A 27231-nucleotide genomic window follows, 5' to 3' on the forward strand; every position below is an offset into this window, starting at 1 on the left:
TAAATCTTTATGCTTCCGTAAATAAAGTTGAGGATTTATGGAACCCAATCCCTCAGAAGCAGTTTAAAAACAAAGCCTATCTGCTTACATGCATTCCGACTCACCTCATATATATTGCATGTGAATACGGAAGGAAGTGTTTCTGGGTTCATATTAGAGACTGTATTGTCAATACAGATGGGTAAACATCCTGAAGACATCTCACTTGCACTGTGTCAACTCCTTTCTGCATTTCTACTCAATTCTTTAGCCCACTGTATTAGTACAGCTGTTAATCCTGTCAAAATAGCTGGAAAGGGATAAAGAATTTGTGTTAATCTCCCACACTGTAATTTCAGGACCTAAACCTTTAAGTTAGAGTCAGGGATAGTGATCCATTGGTCATTAAGACCAATCTTGAGAGTTATGCAGCTCTTCACAAACAATTGACATTTGTCTCAGAATATGTGATTTATATATTGCTTGAAACTTCAGGTGAAACGACATCATTATTTGAGCAGACAAGTGCCATTTTGTTTGAGGGATAGCTTTTATTCTGTGGGCAGAAATGTTTATTTTGAAAGAGCATTCAAATGTGATTTTTAACTTAACATTTTAAATAATTTGTTGTTGCTGGGAATTGTATGTGTTATAATATTAGATGTTACTTTAATGACTCGGGCATTGAATTGTATGAGGGGTACGTGTCTTGGAGTTCAATGAGATTGTCAGAACTAGACTTACAATGTTCATAAAACTTTGTTGTGGAAATAAATGAATGATAATTGAAGGTTTTTTCTTTGTTCAGATTCACCTGGAATTCCACCAAGTGCTAATGCACATCAGCTATTCAGAGGATTTAGTTTTGTTGCAACTAATGCAGTGGAAGAAGTGCAGAGTAACCCACTGACAGCTGTACACCCTATTGTACAGGTACAATGCATAGATGGCTTAACAACAAGTGTGATGCTGAACTTAGAAAATGTCTACAGACTGTATTCTAATGTTGGGCAAGATGCTGTGTTTTAACAAAAAAATCTAATTTTTTGATAAGGAATTTTAATTTTATTTCTTCGTTTATAACAGCTGCATGGGAATAGCATGCAGTTCAATGATGGATATGAACTAAAAGAAGATATTGGGGTTGGCTCCTACTCGATCTGCAAGCGCTGCATACACCGAGTTACCAATATGGAGTTTGCCGTCAAGGTAATTAATGATAACTCAGTCGTCTAATCCTAATAGGAGTGCTGAAAATTTACTGCCTAATGTATAATGTGGGTTTTTAATGAGACTTTGTTGTGGACTTCCATGTTTTGGAGGAAGGAATAGGTTTCTATCTTGTTTGTCCTCTGTTAGAGTCAAACTCTCCAAATATGCTGGTTCATTCCATTGGTATTGCATCATCAACTTTGAGTATTGACTTCTCATTATAATTTTTACAAGCACAACTTTCTGCAAGGTAATTTGTTAGAAGTTTGGAGATGTTGTTACTCCTCCAAACCCACACAATCTGAATTCATGAAGCTCAATTTGAATTTTCTGCTTGTGTTTTACTGTTGACTGTAAAACAAAATCAAGCTGAATGTTATCACATATTGTCTCATTGGCAGTCACATATAACTATTCATATTATACTTTTCCGAATTAGTGAATGAAAATTCAATTTATTTTAAAAGAAGACTTTCTGTTAAAGTTAAAGTTTGTTAGTGTCACAAGTAGGCATACATTAACACTGCTGCAAAATTCTGTTGTCTACAATTTCCCTTACTAGCCAGGTTTTCTAATTTGTGTCAACATCCATGTAATGGGTAACACCAAGATAATTATGAATTGCGTATGCTGTGCATGATGTATGTTATTTGTCTTAGTGGTAGTTTCGGGGGGTAATAGCATGGGGGCAAATTTTAGAGGCATGATTCTCATCACCCTGAATGTTTAGAGTTTTGATATTTGGTGAATTCTCCCTCTTGCCTGTCTGCCAATTATTCAATCCCCAAACTTCCCATTTGCTGCTTCCCTGCTAAATGGCTCTTTTCAACCTCCTCATTGCCTCTCTGGTCTGCTGCTTTTTGTAACTCCCACCCGTCCCCAAGCTCGCCATGGTCACCCCCCCCCCCCCCCCCCCCACCCCCCCACCCCAATCACCAACCTTACCACTTGCATGCCTCCCACTTTCTCACCCCTTATCTCCCTCTGACTGACTTCTGCCCTGACTCTGAGTTGAGAGAGGTAAATGGTGAGTAGGAGGGAGACAGTGAATGGGCAGGCACTGAGTAGAAGGAGCTGGGAGGCTGACTGGGAGGGTCAGGATGGAAGTGGTGAGTTGGGAGAGACAATGAGTGACAATGTGCAGGAGGGAGGCAGAGAGTGTGAAGGTGGGGGGAGAGGGGAAGTGGCGAGTCAGAGGAGGCGGCAAACTGAAAGGTTGAAATTGGGGAAGGAAGTGGCAAATTGAGAGAGGAAGCGAGTGGGACAATGTGGCCAGGGAGAAGTGATGAGATGAGCAAGGCAGCGGTGGTGAAGTCAGGAAGGGAAGCAGTAGGCAAGAGAGGAGCGTTTAACAATGGTGACAAACTGCAGTCAGGAAGTGGAAAGCAGGAGGTAAATTGAAAGAGTTTGAAGATTGTTTGGACTGTTAGGACCACTGATCTGGTCATTCTGCTGCAGCTGATTTTGCAGAATCACTAAAGGAAGATTGATCCTATAGACGTCAACATAATAAAATTAAGGGGCATTTCCTGAACGTTTTGTGCTGTAATTTTCTTTGTTTTAGTTCGATCGGGCAGCATGGTCGGTGCAGGCTTGAGGGTCAAAGGCCTTGTTCCTCTAACTTTCTTAGTTCTTTGTTATTTTTAGGTAGTTTGTGAGAACTTTTGAATTCCTTGTACAGATCTCCAAATAATAATAGAGATTCTTGTGGTGTCATCCATAGGGGAATTTTAAACCATGCCTATGTGTAAATGCTTGTGCTACATGTCCCCAATTCACCTTTGCATATATTGTGAGAAAGTTTACTTTAAAAATAGTGAATTGGTTTAATATTTCATTATTAACAGACTTTAATGTAAAAAAAAATCTAGGCGCTGTTGTGATCCTTGGTCAGACCCCAGGCTGTGTTGGGAGGTTGAGGGAGGGGGGTATCCAACCACGGACCAATAACATTTGTTTAAAGTAAATTAAATTTGAGATTCGAAATGCATATGAAGTGAGTAAAATCACACGATTCTGCAGGTTTGCAACAAACAAAATAAACTTTATTGTACAAGTTCAGAAAGATAAAACAATTTACAATATATGTTTTATACTCTAATGTTGAAATATATGTGAATTAACAGGCAAACTGTGTTTGCGCACACCACAGTACATAGTAGATGACAGATACGATCAAATTCAATTTCATGGATTTCTCAGCAACCCACGTTACGTCTTGCGTCAATCATTCTGACTGAAACTTTATTTTTCTCACGAGAGTTTCAAATCTCTACAGTTGAAGATTTTGTCTTAGAATTCTCTTGAAAGGTTGCTCCAATTTGGATGGCTTCAACAACAAACCACCTTGCAGGATTTCAATCTCCCCTCCCAGGATTCTTTTCCCCTGGATCTCCGAGTGCTCTCAAGCTTCAACTTCCAAGCACAATTTCAGATCTTGGGCTATGCCAAGCAGAACATCATCGCTCCAAAGGGATACCTTTGCTCTGACGGCCTGCAACATGAAGTCGTCAACCTTTGGCTGCCTTCTTGGAGCTTCAGGGCACCTCAATTAAATTAGTTGGACCATTTCAATTAAAGCCAGCTCCCTGTAGCTCTTGAATTGAGAGCCTGTTACTCTGCCCTTTTCTTCCATTTCATTTAAGGGGCCTATTCCTATCTGGGCTTTCATCCTGGGCTGAGGCCGCTTTTCAGGACTTCTTCCTGTTCCGTTTCTGGTTTGGGACTTCAGTTTCCTCCTCCCATGTCTCCCCTAGGGCATCTGCCAGATCATAGCGTTCTGCCTCTGATCATCTGATCTGCCTCATTGCCGTGTTTTCTCTTTCCATCAGTGCAGGCACATAGAGCCAACCCTCGGCCTAAAGTACAAAAAGAAAAGAACTGTGAGTGAGTGACCACTTCTTAGCTGGGGCATGTGCAAAAGACCCTAGGTTGGTCAGGATTGGAGTTCTCGACTTACAAAATAAAGAAGGTTAATTATTTGAATAAAGTGGAATAAATGCGACTGCTGCTTCAGAAATTAATTTAACAGTCATTTTCCCTCTTGGGATTCCATTCTCTCTTCACACAGTGCTGTCTTCTCCAGTCCCCAGATGTCGTTTCTCCTTGAATATTCACTTAATTTACAGGGATACTGTCTTGCTGACTTTTTCCAACCTGTTCATGAGAACCAACTTTTGCCAAATTCACAGAAACCTCTGCCTTGTTGATGTGAAGAAATGATGGAGCTATTTTTCTCACTCTTAGCAGTTTTAATTAAACAAAACACTTCAGTAAGCTGAAAAAATAAATTGCCTTTTCCACATTTTCTATCAATTAAGGCTGCTTTAGCTCCTTCTGTTTTATGAAGGTGGTCGGTTTTTGGCAGTGCCTTAAAGGAGCAAAGTGAGGTAGAAGGATGTGTTAGGAGAGTATTCCAGAGTTTGGAGCCTAGGTCACTGAGGGCATAGCTATCAGCAATGGAACAATTAAAATCGAAGATATACAGGAGGCCATAATTCCTAGTGCACTGATATCTTGGAATGTTGTGGGATGGAAGAGATTACAGAGCTGGGGAAAGAAGAAGACCATGGATGAATTGGAAAACAAGGATGAGAATTTCAAAATCAAGATATTGCTCGACCAGGAGCTAGTGCAAGTCATTGAGCACTGAGGTGATGGAGCATGGAATTTCTGGTGTTAAGACGTAAGCAGCAGAGTTTTGGGTGACATTAAGGTCATGGATGTGGAATTTGGGAGACCCATCAAGAGTTGGAAAGGTGAAAGATAACAGATACGTGGGAACTCTATTTTCAAGTTCCCCTCTAATTTGCACGTCACTTTGATTTGGACATTTAATTTTGCTGTTCCTTTGTTGGCAACATCTTGGCATGCCCTGCCCACTGGCATTGTGAGGATAATTTCAAGTCAGACACTGATTCAGGAAGATGGTCCAATACTGTTTTCTCAAAGGCATCCTGCAATAGTCAATAAATTCTGGCCTTGACAGCAATGCCCATATCCAGAGAATGAATTTAAAGGAAATTGTGGTACTTAGCATAGATTATCGAGACAGAGCCAAACATTTTACATTTGCAGTCAAAAGGATTTAAAGTACTCTGTGCTTGTGTTAATCAGCTTAACTTATTCATAACTCTTTATTCTTCTGGACTCTTGCTTTGGAATTCATTGGCCTGTGAGTGAAAAGTTACAACTGAAGATTCCCCTCTGTTGAGAGACAAACAGTGCAAGCTCAATGATGCAAGGGTAATCCTCAAAATGTGACTGAAATACTTGATGCAGGTTGCATAGCAAGTTAGCAGAATATTTCCAGCAAGGAATCTCTGTTGTTAGCACCTACTCTGTCAGCTTGGACAGTTAAAGCAACATTCTTACTCTAACATCTGTCTCATGTAACTCTTCAGTTTGTTCGTGGAAACCTGTACTCAGAATCTCGTTTTTGGCACAATTGCCTCTCCTTTCTAGAAGGCTCCATTGATTTCATTGAACATAAGAAATAGTAGCCTTTGAGTTGCTCTGCCATTCACTATGATCATGGCTGATCTGATCTTGACCTCAAATCCACTTTCCTGTCCTTAATCCTTATCTCCTCTGTCATTCAAAAATCATACTGTCTCAGGCTCCACTGCTGTCTGGGGTAGAGAATTCCAGAGAGTCATGATCCTCAGAAAAAAGTACCCGCTTCATCTCTGTGCCTTAAATGAACAGCTTCTTATAACTATGTTTCCTAATTCTAGATGAGGGGAAACATCCTCCCAGTATTTTCTCTTCTAAGCCATCTCTGATATGTTTCAGTATGAACATGGACATTCTTCTGATGTCCAGTGAGTATTGGTCCAACTTGCTTTACCTCTGCTCAAAAGACAACTCCTCCTTCGCAGGAATCAACCTAGTTGAACCTTTTTTGAACCACCTCCAGTGCAAGAATATCACCCCCACTCCACTTCAAAGAACAAAGAACAACCCAGCACGGGAAACAGGCCCTTCGGCCCAACAAGCCCGCGCCGCCGCATCACCCTACACCTATTCTACCCTGCGTGTCTACGAATAGAACCCCTGACCTAGCCAGATTCGGGGGAGAATAGTGTCAATTTGGTAAAACCAATCAGCCTAAGAGCACATCTTTGGGGTGTGGGAGGAAACCGGAGCGCCCGGAGGAAACCCACGCATCCACAGGGAGAATGCACAAACTCCCACAGACACAGGCCCAAATCCATGTATCTGCACAGCCAGCAGTGCTAGTCACCAAGCTGTTGCGGCGCCCGTCTACCGGTCCAGGATCAAGCACACACACCGACACGAAGTACTAGGCCACTCCCAGAACCTCCAAGAGTAGCCCACGCACGACCCACCGTGTGCATGCCCCTCGTTTGACAACGAGGTGGACCTCCACCTGCGGAATAAAAGACAAAAACGTTAATCACAAGCCTGCCTTTCCGGTGTCTCCCGAGGTTCTAACCCTTATTTAATAACCCCTAACATAACCCTCCATCCTCGTTTCACTCATGTGCCTATCTAACTGAACCTTAAACGAGTCCAACGTTCCCGCCTCCACCACCCTACTCGGTAGCGCGTTCCATACCCCCACAACTCTCTGCGTAAAGAACCTTCCTCTCATATCCAAATTATACCTCTCCCCCCTCACCCTTAAATCATGTCCTCTTGTATTTGTAACCAATCTAGGGAGCAGTCTCTTACTATTGACTCTGTCTATTCCCTTCAGTATCTTATATACCTCTATCATGTCCCCCCTCAATCTCCGTCTTTCCAAGGAGAACAGTCCCAGTTTCTCCAACCTTTCCTCGTAACCCAGCCCCTCCATGCCAGGCAACATCCTGGTAAACCTCCTCTGCACCCTTTCCAGAGCCTCCACGTCCTTCCGGTAGTAAGGTGACCAGAACTGGACGCAGTACTCCAAATGCGGTCTAACCAACGTTCTATACAACTGAAGCATTAGATGGCAGCTTTTAAACTCTATACCCCTTCCTATAAAGGCTAGCATTCCATAAGCCTTCCTGACAACATTCTCCACTTGTGTCGCAACCTTCATGGATTTGTGAACCTGCACTCCCAGGTCCCTCTGTGTTTCTATACTCCTAATTTGCCTACCTTTAATCACATAGCTCCTCTCTACATTATTCCTTCCAAAATGCATCACCTCGCATTTGTCAGGATTAAATTCCATCTGCCACCTATCTGCCCAATGCACCAACCTATCTATATCCTGTTGTATCACCTCACAATCCACTTCAGTACCCGCCAACCCTGCCATCTTGGTGTCATCAGCAAACTTGCTGATCACACCACCTACGCTCTCTTCCAAGTCATTTATGTAGACTACAAAGAGGAGAGGTCCCAGTACTGAGCCCTGCGGCACACCACTGGTCACTGGCCTCCAGCCGGACAAAGCCCCCTCCACAACTACCCTCTGTCTCCTATTACCCAGCCAATTCTCAATCCACCTAGCTACCTGACCTCGTATCCCATGCGCCTTAACCTTTTCTACCAGCCTACCATGAGGGACTTTGTCAAACGCCTTACTGAAATCCATATAGATGACATCAACGGCTCTCCCATCGTCAACTGTTTTTGTCACCTCCTCAAAGAATTCCACCAGATTCGTAAGGCAAGACCTCCCTCTAACAAAGCCATGTTGCGTATCCCCAATCAGACTGCAACGCTCCAAATGCTCATACATCCTATCCCTAAGTACTTTTTCCATTAATTTCCCTACCACCGATGTCAAACTCACCGGCCTATAATTTCCAGGGTTATCCCTGCTACCTTTTTTGAACAGTGGTACCACATTTGCTACCCTCCAGTCACCTGTGTCCAAAGAAGAGACAAAGATTTGCGCCAGAGGCCCAGCAATTTCATCTTTCACCTCCCTAAGCAGCCTGGGATAAATACCATCAGGCCCCGGAGCTTTATCCGTCCTTAGGCTTCCTAAAAGCCCTAGCACTTCCTCCCTCGTAATAGATATTTCCTGCAGCTGATCCTCAGCTCCCTCTAACAGACCGCACGATTCCGAACCCCTCTCCTTTGTGAATACCGACGCAAAGTATTCATTCAGGAGCTCCCCCATTCCCTCCGACTCAATACATATCTCCCCATTTTTGTCCCTAAGAGGACCAATTTTCCCTCTAACTGCTCTTGCTCCTAATATAGGAATAAAATGCCTTCGGATTTTCCTTAATCCTACCAGCCAAAGCCATTTCATGCCCTCTCTTCGCCCTTCTAATTCCCCTTTTTAGCTCCCTCCTACTCTCTCTATATTCCTCCAGCGCACTCTCCGTACCCAGTCGTTTTGACCTAACATACGCCTCCCTCTTCTTCCTGACCAAGTCTTCAATACCCCCTGTAATCCACAGCTCTCTAATCCTACCTTTCCCATCCTTCCGCTTAACCGGAACATACCTCCCCTGCAACCATTTCATTTTGCCCTTAAAAGCCTCCCACTTGCCAACCGTGGACTTGCCAGCTAACAGTCCCTCCCAATCAGTGTCCTGCAGCTCCCTCCTAATCCTGCCATAGTTCGCCTTTCCCCAGTTCAGCACACTCCCGTTCGGCCGGTACTCGTCCCTTTCCATTTTTATCCTAAAGTAGACGGACTTGTGGTCACTATTAGCCACATGTTCGCCTACCTCTACCTCTCCCACCTGCCCCGGCTCATTACCCAACACTAAATCCAGTATAGCCTCTCCCCTAGTCGGACTAGTTACATACTGCTCTAGAGACCCTTCCAAAACACATTTCACAAACTCCTCTCCCTCCGTACCCCCAGCTCTAGGCCCCCTCCAATTCACTCCAGGAAGATTAAAGTCACCCACTACAACCACCCTATTCTTCCTGCACCTATCCAAAATGCCCCTGCAAATGCCTTCCTCCACTGACCTCGGGCTGTTGGGTGGCCTATAATACACCCCTAGCAATGTAATCTCTCCCTTTTTATTCCTCAACTCCACCCACAGTGACTCAATCCCTATCTCTTCTATATTGTCCTCCCTCTGCACTACTGTGATGCTTTCCTTGACTAACAGCGCCACCCTTCCTCCTCTCTTCAACCCTCCTCTGTCACACCTAAAACACTTGTACCCAGGAACATTCAGCTGCCAGTCCTGCCCTTCCCTTAACCATGTCTCTGTTACAGCCACCACATCTAACTGCCTCACAAACATCAAGGCCCTAAGCTCATCCGTTTTCCCTGCCACGCTCCTAGCATTGAAACAGACACAGTTCAACCCACAAGTGCCCCTCGGAACCTCCTTCTCCCTGATACTTTTCCTTTCACCCGACTCTCTCCCAGCCACCTCCCCACCCCCCCTCCATATTAGTTTAAACCCTTCATAAACACCCCAGCTAACCTCCCCGCTAAGACATTAGTTCCCCTCCCGTTCAAATTCTCCCCACCCCTCCTGTACAATTGCCCTTCTCTCCTAAACACCTCCCAGTGATCCACAAAAGTAAAGCCCTCTACCCTACACCAATCCCTCAACCATGCATTCAGCTGCATGATCTCGTCATTCTTTGCCCTGCTGGTGCTGGGCAACAACCCAGAGAGTGCCACCCCGGAGGTCCTACTCTTTAGTTTGGCCCCCAACTCCCTAAATTGCCTACAGACCTCTACCCTACTCGTCCTTCCTATGTCCCCCTCCCCTTCATGTACTATGACCTCAGCCTGTGCCCCCTCCCCTTTCAAAATTCCCTCTACCCTGTCCGTTACATCCTTGACCCCTGCTCCAGGGAGGCAGACCACCATCCTGGAGTCACGCCTCTGTCCACAGAACCTCCTATCGATACCTCTGACCCTCCCGTCCCCTACCACTATCACCTTGCCAGCCCCCTTCTGTCCCTCTAAGTCAGTCTCCTCCTCCTCCTGCCTATTTTTCTGTGCCCTGTCGACGAACCATGGGGGGGCCTCTGGGGAGGCCGGGGGACCCTGACCACTCTTCTTCTTCCTCTTTCCCCTCCTAACAGTCGTCCATCCTCCCTTCTCTTCAGTCCTTGAGACCTCCTCCTGCTCATGGTTCCCAGCCATTATCTCCTCGTTCTCCCTGACTAGAAACGCATCTTCCAGCCGCCCCTCGAGTTGCCTGACCCGGGCCCTCAAGCGCTGCAGTTCTAAACATTTACTGCAGATGTGGACCTTGGGGACACGTGACACCACCAGGAACTCCCACATGTGACACCTGACACAACTTACATTCCTCCCTATATTCCCTACCATGTCCCAACCTCCTGTAAGTGCCCAAAGGTAGAAATCTGTCACTCACCTTCTCTAAGCCTGCTCTCTCCTAAGCCCAGCGAGCCAAAGCCCTTCTCACTCAGTTCCCACTCACTCCGCTGCCCGCTCTATGCTGCTACCCCTTTTTTATACCCCCCGCTCCCCCTTAACGACAATCCCCTGGCCTAACTTCCGGTACGGAAGTAAACTACACTCTAACAAGCCCCGAGAACCGGAAGTACAGAAAAAAAGCGGTTTTTTACTTTAAATCAGTCACTCACCACAGCCACAGCCACCAGGTTCAATGCTCCGGAGAACACTTCCTTAAAGTAAGGAGACTAAAAACATACCAACACTTTGTACAGAAGTAACAAGATTTCTCGACTCTTAAACTCCAACCCCCATGCAATAAAAGCCAGCATTGCATTTGTCTTCTAGATTACTTGTTTTACCTCTGTGCTAATGTTTTATATTTCCCTCTGCCCTGCGAAATTCTCTCTTTCCATTTAAATGGTGTTTTGCTTTTCGGTTCTTCCTATCAAAGTGGATAATCTCATATTTTTCCGCATTATGTCCTTACCTGCTGAATTTTTATCCACTAACTTAACCTATCTATCTTTATCTCTGTGCAGCCTCTGAGATCGTCTCACAAATTGCTTTCCCACCTATCTTTACATAGTGAGCAAATTTAGCTATAATTGTCCAGTAATTCAAGTCACTAATATGCATTATAACTAGGTGAGGGCCTAGCACTGATCCCTGGAGTTCCCCACTAGTTAGTTACCCAACTGAAAGTTACCCACCATAAATTGTAGCATGTAAGGCGACACCATTTTTCAGGCCCCAAAAAGTTGTGTTTTTATGTGTACTTAGTGTATAAGTTGACTCCCCTTTTCAGCTATTTTCTCATTAGTTGTCAACCTTAATTTTTTACTCCGCGTTCTATTTACGGAGCTTTTAACTAAATGCAAGGGAACAAGCAGCTGATATTGACAGTGTTGCAAAGGTGCATTTGATTTTAAAAGATCCCCACTCTGCGGCAGGTGTTCATAATCTTTCAAAATGGTGACCATCTGTGCTGGCGATTTTCTTTTATACTTAATGTCTGAGTTGGCCTTCGTTTTTGGAGGGATTTTTCAAAACTTCAGCTGTCGACTTGTACACTGACAATGGCAGAATTTGTCCTAACTTTGTTTTTTGTTAGCAAATACTTATCACATAGTGCCCCCCCACACTAGTATCATGAAGTTGTATGCAATAAATTTGTATGTGACATTTTATTGAATGTATTTGGTAATTCAAATATACAACATCTACTTTTTCCTTTTTATCTACTGCTTCTCTTTTATCCATTGTGCTCATAACATTCTCAAAGAACTAATGAATTAGTCAAGTCTGTAATGAATTTGTCCACAAATTTGGCTTTTTTCTTTGCACAAAGCACATTCTAATGAATGGTTTAGTTGGTTTGGAGCTGGTTTAGTTTCTCATGTTTTATTACCAATGCGATGTGACGTCCCATTATTGCAAGAGCTGAATATATGGTTATGGCACCATCCTCTTAATGCTGCATTGTTCCTCTTGAAGGAATTGTTGGAACTGCTTGAAAGAAAATTTAATTCCTTTCATGCTGCATTTGAAAGGCAACATTGCTAACAGCTTCAGCAAATATTTCACCATTTTGAAATGAGCAAAATAGCTAACTTTGCAATGTTGGTAACATATGAGTTGATCCACCACAGAGACACAGCATAATGCATCTTTCAAATCCATGAATACTTGTTGAAAGTCATTTTCAAGCCAGAGTTGTATGTCCTGTGATTCTGGTGTATGAGATACTGGGATTTGTAAGCACTTGAAACTTATCCGATGCTGTTTCCAGTTTTTAGTCCTTAATAAACTGGGAATTGCGAAATGACTTGCCTTTACTTAAGATTATATTGATTAATGTTTCCTATTGGCTCACTGTGAGGTTTGTAATAATGCCAGAAGAGATTTCTGATTGCCTTTCTGATTTTGAGACCAAGCCGCTATGAAATATCTAACGAAAAGTGGAAGCTTTCATATTTTTCTAATTTAATCCATAATGTTTCCAAAATGATTTTCTGGAGAGTTAAGCAATAGTTAAATGACCAGTGATATTTAGTACTGTATTTTTAAAGTTCACTTGCCCCTTGATTCTATTCAGTAAATTTTTGGTGTTGGCATATGGAATAATTTTTTGTTATTATGAGTCTATTGCCACGACGCAGCTGCAGAGAGAAAGAACAGTGTTGACCAAGACTCAGTAGTAATACTCTTTATTCTAAGGCAGAAAGTTTTGGATTGAAGGCTTAGGAACATGAGCAGTCGATCTAGGTTGACTACTCCAGTTCACTACTGTGAGAGTATTGCACTGTTAAAGATGCTGTCTCTGGATTGAGCTGTGAAAGTTGAGGCACGGTCTGCTCTCTCAACTGGATGTAAAATGTCTTATTTCCTCTTCAGTGAGGGGATCTTCTCCCAGATGTCTTGCCTGCTTTTAACCTTAAAGCAGATTGTTGGTTGTTGTGTGTAGGATCTTGCTATGCAAAAATTGGCAGTTCTGCATCATCATAGTAATTACGCTTAAAGTGCATAATTGGCTGCAAAGTTCTTTAGAATGTCCAGAGGTCATAGAATATTATGTAACTGGAAGTATTTGTCCAGGTTGAGACAGGAAGGAAAATATAAATACATATCTGTGTCAACCAGATTACTCTAAAATGACCATTTTGGCATAGCTTTACCCTGACTAGTCATGACTCATACCAGAGGACTTTCTAACCTCCAGACAGACTGGTAAAGTTTAATTATCTTTAAAACAAATGGCATTAGTGGCCTTCCCTAGAGCTGCACAAAACTTATTTATATTTCTAAAAAAGAATTCTGGTCACCAGAGATCCTGTGTTTCCAAGGACAAAGGCAGCTATTTGTGACTAATATCCAATGTGCGGTCATGGCCCTACTGTTACCTGCTCCAAAACACAATGGGTTTCAACTATGGGTCTCGTTTGTCAATCTAAAACTACACTATCACATTACTGAGACTTGGATTGTCTGAATTCATTTAACTAATAAGCTGTAGGACCATGTAGTCAGTTTCTTTTTAAAGTCCGAGGGGAAACTGTTACTCCAAGCAACAACTTGTCATTGTCTACGATCTTACCATTGAAACGGTAGCAGCAGAAAGATTTCTGTGCAGGTACAATTGCTTGATCCACATCTATAATGTGAGCTAGTGGGACTTTGGAGTCTGTGCCTTAAGGTTATTTCCACTCTAAATGTCTTCTCTCCTCATGGAATGCTCACTTCTGGAAAGAGGGATCGTTCTGTGATAGTAATCCAATCTACCCTTGGAATAAATATTCCATTAGACATTAGATTCTGGACTTGCATAAAATCATAACTTGTATCTTTTATTGTGGTCCGACCCTATATTGCCCTTATCCTTTTTTACCGTATAAGTGCATAAACAGGCGGCCACTGCGAAACCTCTTCTGCGTTAACACTTTTATTTTATCTTATCTCGCTTTTGCTGTGCAAGCTATTCATAGAAGTTTGGGATATTCCATTTTTAAGGCAAATATGCCACCACTTATAAAGGAGAGAAATCAAAAATAAAAATTCTGTTTGTGGACAGGCTGTGAGGAGAAATCAGAGCTGTTTAAATTAACCCCCCTCCTTTCTATAACATCTTTTAATATGTTACAGAACGATATGAGACTTTTATGCAGAATGGCAGATGCACATGGGGTTCATGTTACTATCTCCACTTACACTGGAAACAGATTAAAAGTTTCATCTCCCAACTTGTGCTGGAAAGTTCTGCCATTTATCAATGTGCTCTCAGGCTAATTTACGTTTACTTTCTTTTCACTTTTATAATGTTGCAAAGAAAACAATTTTTTTCTACATCTATTCTTGGATTTAAAATTGTATTTGAATTTACTTGCCTCACATGGTCCAGCCAGTTCCCTCTCAGTCATGTTCTCTCTTGGTTTCCCTGAGCTTTCCTTCTGAGTATGATTCTTCTAGCTTGCCATGCTCCAGTTGATTCTCTGTTTTGGCATTTGCTGCTCTGTTTTGCCCAACCATGTTATTTTTGGATTAATTTTAATTGTTCCTTTGGTCTTTATTAAGAGTCACGGTCCACTTCAACCACACCCTTCCCTCCACCATGCAACACATTAGTTATTGGCACCAAATTCCATATGCAATCCTGATGTGCATCAGGCCCAATCCAATAGTTATGTTGTATGCGATGTAAACTTGTGTTGGAACTGATTTTCAATTAGATCCTCATCCTAATGTTTTCTATACATGGAACTGTATTACAGAACCTCAGTTTTCTCAAAGCTAGAAATAAATTATGCACAAAAGCCTTCTCGATGCACTTCTCTCTGGGAATTACAAATGCCACATTCACTTTTTGTCTTTATTTCCAGGTCACTTAACAGTTCCCTTGGATTTGCTTGCTCTTCTGTAGTATGCCGATTAATATTAAATTTTCCAAAGCAGCTATTGTGCTACTATTAGAAAATGTTTCAGCTGGGAATATGAAGCAAAGTCCAGTTTTATACATACATTCCATAAAATAACACCCTAATTTTACAACAGGCTTTAATAATGGTAAATGGGTTTGATAATTAAATAATCTGAAATGAAGTGGATGGAGCTTTTGTTCGGGAACTGGGACTTAAGTTCCGGATCTTGAGTGCTTCGGATTCCATTAGCCATGAATAAATTCTGCTTGAGAGAGAAAAATGCATCATCATAATGAAATTATAGCTTTTACTTTACTTATTTGGAACAGCAATGCATAGGCAGAAAGTTTACAACTTACTGAGGGCTGTGGCTAATGAGGCAGGTGGAATGGGGGGAATGGGGGAAGGCAGCAATATCATATATAACTTTAACTTCTGCTGTGCCATAAAAGCAAAATCAGAGCCAAAAACGTTTTTTTACACATTGTGACGTTGGCGAAGATTGAATTTTGGCGTAGGCGATGGAGAGGCATGTTTGGTGTACTTTGGTGCTGAGCCCAGATGACATGGCCTCTGCATGACAGCCAAATCATGATGAGTAAGCATCTGGTTGGGCATTGGTTACTGGAGCCTGAGCAATGGAGAAAATCTTCCCACTTGATGCTGTATCAAAAACAGCTTCAAAAAATTGTACAAATTAACAATTAGGGGACAATACTAAGCAGTGTGTAAACAACAGAAAAAGGAGAAATGTATTATTTTTGTGGGGGAAGAATAGAAAGTAAATAAATGGAGTACTTGTATTCTGAAAATCCATTGTGGAAATTGAAGCAAAAAAAGTGTTAGAATGCAAATAATTGAGAACTTAGGGTTTTGGAGAAAGGAGGTAAAATATAGCTACTTTGTATATTCAGAATTTGTGAAGTACTATCTAAATATACTGTAGATATTATATCTGCAACGTCTGAACTTTTAGCATAAGATATAGAATATTTCTATCTTGGGCCATTCATGTAATCTATTGTTTGAATAAATTTGTTATATCTTGATTTAATTTAAACTGCAACAAATCATGGTAAACATCAGACACATTCAAAGGTCTCTGTTTATCTTTCAGTATTGCAGTGTGAGGTCTTGCAGGCAGTTTTACTCTGATCCATTTCAGTTAGCAGGCAGCCTTAGTGATGTCATACGAAATTGTTATTCTAACCTTGCATGATTTTGATTTTCTTTTCAATCTACGCACATAGAATTTGTCATAGTTCAGAGTTTAGAATGTAACATAGTTGCCTGTATACTGTACTGAATTTAGTTTAAAAAAATGTTTTGCTGCAAAATACAGTTCAAAAATTTTAAATGGAGCTGCAATCTTTTGTTGGTCGTGCATCACGTTCGTTGTGCATCCTGAGTGTAGATCTCTTGAGATTTTCTGTTACAGCGAATTAGAAAGCACTTGGGGTCAGAAAAGAAGGAAGGAAGAAAGACTCACATTTCTATAATGCCTTTTGTGACCTCAGGACATCCCAAAATGCTTTACATCCAGTTTAGTGCTTTTGAAGAGTACTCACTTTTGAAATAATGTGGAATAATCACTCTGGAAACTTTGGAATATGGTAGCTTATGTCTGCAGCAGTGTTGCTGAAATGCAAAGTTTGAATATTTTGAGCAAGGAAATTATACCTTATGCTGATCGGTTCATCAAAATCTTTTAGTCCAATTTCTGTCTTGTAGGAGATACTTCTGCCTACTAATTTATATAGGAAACACTAATGTATAGTTATGAATCTTGGTTTGTTCTGAGAACTTTCCAATTAGTTAATTTCTGTTCTGTCTCTTGATGCATTAAGGTACAAATCTTGAATCATCCCTTTCTAATACAGATGTAAGGGGATTTGCATCATGGTTGCTTCTTGTAGTCCGTGCTTAAAACACAGGCGCAAAAAATGGGTTTGGGGCAGTGCATGTTTGTTCTGATGGTTTCCTGCTTCTTTCAAGTGTAATGTTGGAAACTGCATTCATCTACAGGCAGATTGTGTGCCTGTGAACTATTGAGGTCTACCAATTGTAGTTGCAGGGCAACTATCTCACAGATTATTAAAATATTTGTCAAAAAGATCAAGCAATCAGACTATTCCAATCAATTCAACTGTGCTATGTAATTGACGATCGTTTACTTAACATATTACGAGAAATATAATTTCTAGTGTCCTTTGCATCTTTGAAGAATGTTGAGCAGCACATCTGTGACAGATTTTGTGCATAGTTGCATCCTCTGTTTCCCTTTCAAACGTTATACTGAACTCAGTTGTATTTTGATCACTATTACATAAACATTCACACTCCATTAGGTTGTTAATAAACCTGGCTCGTTACTAAATCTAATATTGCATGCCCCCATTGTTGGTTCTAGAACATATAGCTGAAGAAAATGTCCTAAATACACTCAAGAAATTTGCAAACCTTCAGACAAGTGGTAGCCTGCTTATCCCAATCTACACGAAAGTTAATATTTCCTATTAAAATTACTCCTCCTTTGCTTGTGCTCTCCATCTTTCCTATTGATTTCAACCTGGTATATTTAGGTGTCAGTCTTGACTATCTTGTTGCAACATCTCAGTAATGGCTACTTTCTACATGGTTCCTTGTATTCCTTGCATTTGGGCAAAAGAATGCTTATTTGGACTACACTCCCTAACCAATCCTTGTGCTCAGACAAAAACAGAAAATGGTGGAGAGACTCAGCAGGTCTGACAGCATCTGTGGAGAGAATAGAGCCAACTTTTCGAGTCTAGATGACCCTTCATAAGAGCACATCCAGACAAGAAACACTGGCTCGATGCTTTCTCTGCAGATGTCATCAGACCTGCTGAGTTTCTCCAGCATTTTCTGTTTTTATTTCAGATTCCAGCATCTGCAATATTTTGCCTGTCCTTGTGCTATATTGTTTTACTCACATTTCCTATTTCTTTCCCCTGCTTTAATTAATCCCCATCTGATCGTTTTCCCCTCATGTGTGATGCCAAATGGACAATTTATGACTGTTACCTTGTTTGTTTCCCTTTTATTTGTTTTCAAACTATTTTTGTTGCTTTTCCACCTGATTTTTTTTTCCCCACTCCCTACCCACATGTTAGTTTAAAACCCTCGTGACTGTCCCTTTTTTTTCCACAGAGCTCAGGTCCAAACCCAATCTAGGTGGACCTGCTTCCTGTCCTACTGCCAGTGTCCCATGAACCTCTACTTCTCACATTATTACTTCAGCCTCACTCAGCCTGTTCATCTCTCTAAGTTGCTTATCCCTACGCTTGTTTGCATATGACTCTGGTAATAATCAAGGGATTTATTATCCTTGCGTTCCTGATCTTTGAGTTTAGCTCCTTAGTTCCTGGCAGTCTCCAAATAGGACTCTTGCTTGCTTTGCATTTGTTGGTCCCATCATCGATCACAATGACTGGGTTCTCTCCTTCCTTCCCCTCTTGCTCCACTCTTTCTGCTTCTTTTCAGATCCTTCTTGCTACCCACTGCTTTGAGTAGACCCTCAGATTTTCCCCTCCTCTAGCTCAGTATGAAGTAATGAAGTGCCCTGTGATTGTTAAAAATATGTAAATATGTCAAACGTATAAGTTATTTTGTGATGTTGTGTTGCATATGTCCAGCATGAACACATGAGGGCAGTAAGCGTGCAAAATTGAATGAGTCAATGAACAGAAACTGCAGTCATTCCAAATGGAATTGGTTTTATGATTAACTGAAAAATTCATCAATTTGTCTTTGCTAATTAAATTGTCTTAAATTTACAGATAATTGATAAGAGCAAACGAGACCCTTCAGAGGAGATTGAGATACTTATGCGCTATGGACAGCATCCAAACATCATTACTTTGAAAGATGTAAGCTCATAGTTTAATTCGAATTGCTTTTGTAACTTGCAACATTTTTAAAGGCTAATATTGCAGGACACCTGTTCCAGATGTTTCTTTTACATTCTTTTCATCTATTAAACAGGGTTCAAAGAATCCAAAGCAATCTGCTTTTTATTTGTTTAATTGAGTTTCTGAATCATGCTGTAACTTGCTTGAATATATATTGCTGTTACATCCTTGTTGCTGGGTCACTATCCTGGAACTCCATACCTGTATACTTAACACTGTTGTGGGAGCAATTTCACTACAAGGACCACAGTGGCTCAAAGGGCAGACCCACCACCCAGTCAGAGCAAATAGGGATGGGCAATGCATACCGACATTGAGTTCAAATTATAGTGAGTAGTTTGTATCTGTAATGAAAGTGACTCAAATGGCCTGTGGAAGCGGTTAATACAAACCTCTTAACATTTGCAATACCTTGTTTATGTTGATACAATGCAAATCCACATCTTGTGCCTGTCTTCACGTTAACATCCAGAGGTCCTGTATGGAATGGTTATTGTGAATGTATTGACTGTCATTCTCAAAAGGTTTAATCTTAGCGCCAACTCGTACTGTCCTGATTTTGTTTGATTAACACTTTATCATACCTTGTATGGGAACCATAAAAATGATAGCATCAATGCTCTTTTCCCCCACCCCACCAGCCCCAACTACTCTCCCACTCCCATTTGGACTACAGTCAGAAACTGGTGTCATATCATTATTTTTGGATTGACTTGAAAAGTAGCAATATAACTCTACCTTCACAAGCTTGTACCATAAAATCTACAGTGCAGAAAGAGGCCATTTGGCCCATCAGGCCTGAACCACCGATAGTCCCACTCAGGCCCTACGCCTGTAACCCCATATATTTACCTTACTAATCCACCTGACAAAGTAAGGGGCAATTTAACATGGCCAGTCATTCTAACCTGCACACCTTCGGACAGTTGAGGAAACTGGAGCACTCGGAAGAAACCAACACAGACACCAGGAGTGCAAACTTCACGCAGGCACCCAAGGCTGGAAGTGAACCTGGGTCCCTGGTGCTGTGAGGCAGCAATGCTAACCATTGTGCCACCATGTTGCCCCAATGTCAATAAAGGAATTGTAGCTAGCAAGAGTTGGGATACACTTTCCTGTGACTTTACCTTTAGAATGGTGTCCAATGCATGACCTTATAGAATGAGTCCAATTATAACGGATAGTGTGACATTGTTTGATTTTGGTCGTTCTTGAATTATGTGACTCCCACCCTGTCACGTTCCCTCACCCCCACCCCCAACCATAATCATTACTTGGGTATTGGCATTTAAGGTGTATACAAAGAACATGCAAGCCCTAAAGCAAAATTTATGCGATATCTATCCAATTGTTGAACAAATATGTAAAGAGAAATGTTCTTCAAAAGCAGTGGAATCTGGGTTCTGGGATGGGCCAGGTGACGTGGTAGAGCAGTATGCTGGACTTTGTGGAGTAGGGAACATGGGCTACAGGAATATGGGGGGGATAAGGGGCAGGGCACTGGACTCTGGGGTAGAGGGCATAGGCTGTTGGACTTTGTTGGAGAGTTGGAGCACTGTTGGACTCTGAATGTTCATGACTGAATTATCTGTGATAATGATCGTGTGTGCAAATGAATTTTGCTTGCGTATGCAACTGCATAAATTCTCATACATAAATAAATTCTGGCTATTTTTATTCAATTGATTTTAAAAATGCACACCTAGCTTTTCCCAAAAATACCATCATCTCTGTGTTATGTATGTATGTGAGCTTAAACTACCATGGGATTGAGCTTTATATTGGGTGGGATCTTATGGCCTTGCTTGGGTGAAACCGGAAATTCCCACCTGCGGCGAATAGAGATTTCTGTTGTCGGACCTTCACCCACGTTGATTCAGTGACAGGTGAGGTGGTAAAGTTCTGGCCAGTGGGTCCAAATAATGTTGTAAACATGTTTGTTAAATTTAAAGTTTCTTCAAGAATGACCTTGTTGCAAGACAGTTTAACATAATTTGTTGTTGGCTGTTTTGCACGCGCAGGTTTACGATGATGGCCGCTATGTTTACCTTGTCACTGAACTATTGAAAGGAGGCGAGTTGCTTGATCGACTCCTTCGACAGAAGTACTTCTCTGAGCGGGAAGCCAGTGCTGTGCTATTCACAATAACAAAAACAGTAGAATATCTTCACTGTCAAGGGGTAAGTCATTAAGCTTACAGCAAATCATAATTCCTTAGAGCCTTAATGTATATGTGTAACATAATTCTCTTTCATGTTTTTGCTTCAGCGTTAAAAATGCACATGTCGAGAAAATACTTTAGGATTCTTTGTCTTAGCTAACTTGAATATAGCACCTTGCTTTTTCTTTTAATTCTTTAAATGCAAAGCCAGTATTTGTTGCTCATCCTCTGAGAAGATAGTGATGAACCTATAAAGGAACCTTGCTGAAATTTCTTTCATATTGCACACAGTGACTTTTTAGAAAGAAAGTGTAACAACTAGGAGAGGGGAATAGGCCATGCAGCCCATTGAGCCTCTTCTATCACTCAGTGGCTAAACCTCTGCTTCAGCTCCACCTTCTTACTGTACCTCTATATTCCTAGATTCCCTTAGTGCCCAACAGTCTAAAGCTAGAGCATTATAAATTTACTTATTTCAAATTAAGTTAGCTGGATTTGGACCTTGTGTTACTACTGTGTTCTGAGGAGTCTGCTAGTTTGTGTGTATATTCATTCAAGTTGCAACATTTCACAAATGTGAATTATTTAATTTATTCCAACATTCATTTTTAGTAAATGAATTTGTGCCCTTTTTCTCTGCAGAAGGGGTTTTAGTAACAAAACCTACTGCCAATGTTCCCTTTTACTGAGCCACAATCATGCATAGACTTTGAAAATGTTAACCTGTAACAAATGCAAAGTATGTTCTGTTTAGACTGCAGAAATTCATCAAGAGGAATCCTCTCTCTATAAAACTTGCTGCAACTTTTGATAATGTTCTTGTAATGTAAATGATGTTTTAGTGTTCCAGGTGAGCTGTGTGAATAATTTGTGGTTTTTTGTACTTAAAGGTTGTGCACAGGGATTTAAAGCCAAGCAATATTTTGTATATGGATGAATCTGGTGATCCTGAATCTATCCGGATATGTGACTTTGGCTTTGCTAAACAGCTGCGTGGTGAGAATGGCCTGCTCATGACCCCGTGTTACACAGCCAACTTTGTGGCTCCTGAGGTATGCCAACAATCCTCACCTGTTGCATTTAAAGAAACTAATACTTTACTGATAAATTGTTAAGATCAATCAGTTCTCTTACCTGGAATCTGGGGTAAGTTTATGAAACCATTGATTGGTTGTCATAACCTTTAACTCTCTGTTCTAAAGAGTGGGACTGCTACATGACTTAGTAGCACCAAAAGAATCTAGCAAGTTTTAAAATAATCAAATAGCTCAGGTGCTGACTTGTCTACTGATTTCCCCTCAACTGCAGTTTACTTGGACTGTCCTAAATGGGAACTAACTTACAGCAAAATGTAATTGAGATTACATTACATGGGTTACAAACTGCTGCCTGTGGACCATGTGCTGCCTGAGCCTTGGCAATGTAGCCCATCTAAACTTACTAAGTGGTAAGATTCTAGCCTCTCAGTTAGAAATTCTCAGGTTCAAGTCTCACTGCAGCAACTTGTTCAGCACATAATCTAAGATACAGACTAGTATTGAGGGCAGTACTGCACTATTGGAAGTGCTGTTTCCCAGTTGAGATATTATCCTGAGTATCTCAACTGGATGTTAAAAAATCCCATTGTCACTATGTTGAAGATGACTAGGGAAATTCTCCCACGTTCTGATTAATATTTATCCCCAGCCCAAGTGATTGAAACACATTGAACCAAATTTTCTGAAAAAATAATGGTGCAGCTGTAACACACATGTCCAAACTGGCTGGCATTTTCAGAGGTTGAGGTATGTATTTCCAGAAGTTAGTTGATTTTTATTGTTTTACCATTGTGCCTCACCAGCATATTTCACCCTTATCCTTCCAGTTATTTTTTTTTGCTGGATTTGCCCGTTAATTTCCAATTTTAAACTCACTGCAGTAATTTAGGGCTCATAATTAGCAGATTAAATACCCTTTTAACAACATAATAGTTAATGCACTGCTCATGAATCTCCCAGCTAAGAAAATGAGCAATGTAACAATTCCTTCAGGTAGTGAATTGTTAAGAGATTTTTATTATAAATTTTGATTTTTTTTTTCTCTTTCCAGCTGTCTTAATTTTCCTGTACCTGATTTGACTAATTCATTCACCTTCTCTGTCATGCCTTTCGTTTCCTTCTCAACCCTTAAATTTCTTGAGTTAAGGAGTTACCCTGTTGAATCTGTTGTTCATTAAAGTCTCAGATGCTGTGTTGTCAGTTTGCACTTCCAGCAAGATATGGTGAAGATTATATTTGAGCTGAAGATTGCTGGAAAAGGTTGAACCAATTGGGTACATAATGAAATGCATCCCTTCGGTTAGATTTGGCCCATTGCTATTATCACATTGTTATTTGTAGGACATTGTGCAAACTGCCTGCTGACTTTTCTACATTGTGTTTCCTTGTCTGTAAAGAACGCCTGTGTGTCCTGTGACAGTGAAAGGCCCCATGTGATTTCATGTGATTGAAAGGCCAGAAAACTTTCTTCTGTATTCTGTTTCTTTCTCTTTCATTTGCCCCTTTTTAATTTTGTGAATTTAAGTGTTTGGAAAAGGCCATTCTTAACATATTGCCCCACTTTGTGAAAAATTTCTAATCAAAGAACCAAAGTCTGATTGCACAAGCACTTTGTAAAATGTGAAGGTTAATGAAAAGAAAAATGTTTTTATGTTATATCATATCTTCAGGATGTCCCAGGGTGCGTTATAATAAAATGCCACCACTGTCGGAACAGAGCAGCTCCTGCCCCTAACAAGGTTTCAGGCACAACAATGCTACGACAGATCAGTTGATCTGTTTTGTTGGTGTTGATTGAGTAAAGTATGTTGTCTAGGACATCAGATGAACTGTCCTGCTCTTCTTTGAATATTGTCATAGGATTTGTTTTATACGCCTAACTGGATAGTAACAGGCAGAGCTTTAGGCTTAATGTTTCATCAGAAACACAGTGCAGCACTGAAACGAAGTCTGGCCAAGATTATCTGCTCAAAAATTATTGGTTTAAACTTTAACATGGTCCATAAGGCATGAAAACTCAAAGCAAAAATATTGGTGCGCTCCATTTGGACTCCATCTGTGCAGGGAGAAGAAGTGACACTTCGACTGTAAATTCTTCCTCAGAACTGAAAGATATTATGAATTAAAAGCATTTTAAAAAGACTGGAATTGGAAAAAAGGCAAAAAGAAGCACAATGACTATATGCAAAGGAAGGAATAGAATGTTCTGTAAAGTGTTCGGTGGATAACAGGAGATGGTTAAATGGCATAAGTGATATTCATTTGAGATAAAAGGAAATGTAATGTGAAATTAGAAGAAACAGTGTTGAAAACTTCTCCACTGTTTTGAAAAAAGTGGTAACATATGATCAAGGCTTTTTGGAACAAAGAAGCATATAACAAATCAAGCCTTTAATAATTAGGCTAGTTTTTCTTTTGACTGTAATTTGTTGAAAGTACACCTTTTTGTTGTTTTTCAGGTTCTTATGCGACAGGGTTACGATGCTGCATGTGACATCTGGAGCCTTGGAGTGCTTCTATACACCATGTTGGCTGGGTAGGTAGAGCTAAACTCACCAAGCTTCCATTTGTATTACATCACCTGGTCTTTACATTTTGGGTTATTATGTCAAACTTCAGTATCATTCTCAGACCAGTACTTCTCCAACAAATTAAATAAGATCTCCTCGAACATGCAGAATTGACATGCAAATCAGGCTTCTGTATTAACTTGTGTCTAATGAAAGCATTTTAAATTGAGAGATTTCTGGTGTTCCAGCACCATTTCAGTTTTAGCAAACCAGATGTGCTTCATAATAGCTTTGCATTGAGCTGTCTTTATGTTTGGAACTGTTACTTAGTTTGGTGCTTAAATCTCTTTGTTTACCATTCTCCTCTTGACTGCCTTTAATCTTGGTTATTTTATTGAGTTAATCATACTATTCTTTTCAGATTATGTGATTAAACAAATGTGAGACATCAAACCTGATATTTTAAAAATATTTCATGGGATTTGAACGTCATTGGCAAGGCTAGTATTTGTTGGCCATCTCTAATTGCTCTTGAGGAGGTAGTGGTGAGCTGCCTTTTTGAACTGGACAGACTATCTATTGTAGATACGCACGCAGTGCTACTGTTTTTCTGGTACCTAGATTGCTAATGAATGACAGTGTTGGACCATTGACCTATCATGATGTGGAAGTGAAAATTAAAGTTCAAAGGCTGAAGACAAAGTTAGTGCTTAAGTTAGTATGTTTAAATGGACTGCAGGAAATATAGTTTTGCCCTTTGCACAGAATGATTATATGTCTCAGATTTATTTCTGGCATAGAATTTTTTAAATGTTGAGTTCTCCCCCCACCTCCCCCCTGCGGAAGTCATTGAACCTCCTTTGGCTGCACAGGAAGCTCCAGATTGGAATGGCTTGTTGTGCTTTCTCCTGCAGTGCAGAATCAAATGTAACCAAGAGAGATGATAATTAGCGATGTTCCTTGTGTTGCAGCCAGTGCTGGATTCCCCCACTGCTGAATGGAATTCATGCTTCTCTCCTGTCTCCACAAGCATTTTATTTGTTAGCTGCATCCTCTCTTTGCACTTTATCCAAAACATTTCTTCAGTGAACTGTGTGTAATTTGAAGTTCACATTCCCAAGACTGCAATGGTTCTGAATCTTTGTTAAACTGCAAAACTCCTAACAAACTTGTATAACAACAAAATTGAACATGAATGACACTTGTAGTGTATGACAGTATTGCAGTTTATGTTGAAATTTGATTTATAAACATTTTCCCCAAATTGTAAGTTTTGAAAGAAAATTGAGAAGTAAACTGAGGATGTTTTCCTTTCATGGAGGGACTGAATATTTTTAACCTGAATGTCAAGTTTAGTGAGCTTTTCTAATCTGGCCAATGTGGTCAACATCCAAGCTATAAAATACAAATGAAAACATTTCAGGAGTTTGGATCTCTAAGGACATTTGAATATATTACAATACGGTCCCAGTTTGACCCCAGACACTGCTCACTGAATTTTTTTTTGCTTGCTGTAAAATTGCTAGTGTCAGATAAACAGCTATTGTACTGTTACTTTTCTGAAAAGTTTGAATGTTTTCCACTGCTTTTGCATTCTGGGGTTAATTTTTAATCATTGCTTTAATAAGAGGAACCTGTTACTGCAGTAAATTATCCTTTCATTCCTCTTTGAATACAAGTTCAACCTGGCTAGTGTGTGAACCTTTTTATGTTTGGCTTAGCAGGTGATCTTGTAGAAACATGTGGATATAAATAGGTTAGAATAACTATTGCCAACATTACAGAATGAATAATTTACATGGTTGCATGAAGTTCCTCTCTTTTACTATTTAAGAGCAATATTTAAAATTATTAAAAGGATTTGTTATTTTAAATGGGTTAATGTCTACGCTAAAATAGTAAAAGAATGGTGTATAAATGCATTGTGTTCATTGTGGATAGCATTAATTCTAGCCTAATTGTATCTGTTATGTCAGTGTTGTTTGGTGAATTAAATTGAACTTAGTACGTAGTGCATAAGAAAGGCTGTCAATTTCTGGTTTTACATCTCTTTAAACTGAGTTATGGACACTTGCACTCATTCAGTACTAATTGCTCTATCATTGAACATAACTGGTGAGGAAGTTTCATTTGCAAAAAGCAGTGATTATTTCAAACTTTGAGTTGTCAAACTGAGCTTAATGGATTGGACATTTTAGCACTGCAAAGCTAGTGAGCTGATAAAAAGTGCTATCAAGTCTTCATATCATGCAGTCATTGGGCTGATCACAGCGAGGGATTTTAGAAGGCAGCAGAGTAAAAGTTACTTTGCAACCAGAAGAAAAAGTGTTGGAAAATCGTTGACAAAGTGACATCTGGATTCGAAGTATCAGCTCTTTTCTCTCTTCGTGGATGCTGCCAGACCTGCTGAGGTTTTTCCAGCATTTTCTCTTTTGGTTTCAGATTCCAGCATCTGCAGTAATTTGCTGTTTTTAAAAGTTACTTTACAGCTGACTATATATTGTTAAAAATGGGTTCGCTGGGATTCTCTGGCCTGCCTGCGGTGTTCTTGGTGGTGTGCCATTGGCTGGTGGCGGGGTGTGCCTTTGCACCTTCAGCAGGGCCAAATGATTGCCGGCGTGGGGATCCGGAAGATTGTGCCATAAGTCCACATAGCCATAAACACTTTTAGC

General features: G+C 40.6%; 1 protein-coding gene across 2 annotated transcripts in view; it reads left to right on the plus strand.

Moving 5' to 3' along the window:
• The window catches only part of LOC145342128 (ribosomal protein S6 kinase alpha-6), a 120929-nt gene that overhangs the window by 88067 nt on the left and 5631 nt on the right, over positions 1–27231 (plus strand). For both annotated transcript variants that reach the window (XM_080187380.1, XM_080187381.1), the window contains exons 13-18: positions 788–912; positions 1066–1188; positions 18720–18809; positions 20873–21031; positions 21903–22064; positions 24509–24585. In XM_080187380.1, the coding sequence (XP_080043506.1) occupies positions 788–912; positions 1066–1188; positions 18720–18809; positions 20873–21031; positions 21903–22064; positions 24509–24585 (736 nt within the window). The remainder of the gene's footprint in view (positions 1–787; positions 913–1065; positions 1189–18719; positions 18810–20872; positions 21032–21902; positions 22065–24508; positions 24586–27231) is intronic.

Source organism: Carcharhinus amblyrhynchos, chromosome 4 (assembly GCF_965287045.1).
Source record: "Carcharhinus amblyrhynchos chromosome 4, sCarAmb.v2.hapA, whole genome shotgun sequence".
NCBI classification, from domain to species: Eukaryota; Metazoa; Chordata; class Chondrichthyes; order Carcharhiniformes; family Carcharhinidae; genus Carcharhinus; species Carcharhinus amblyrhynchos.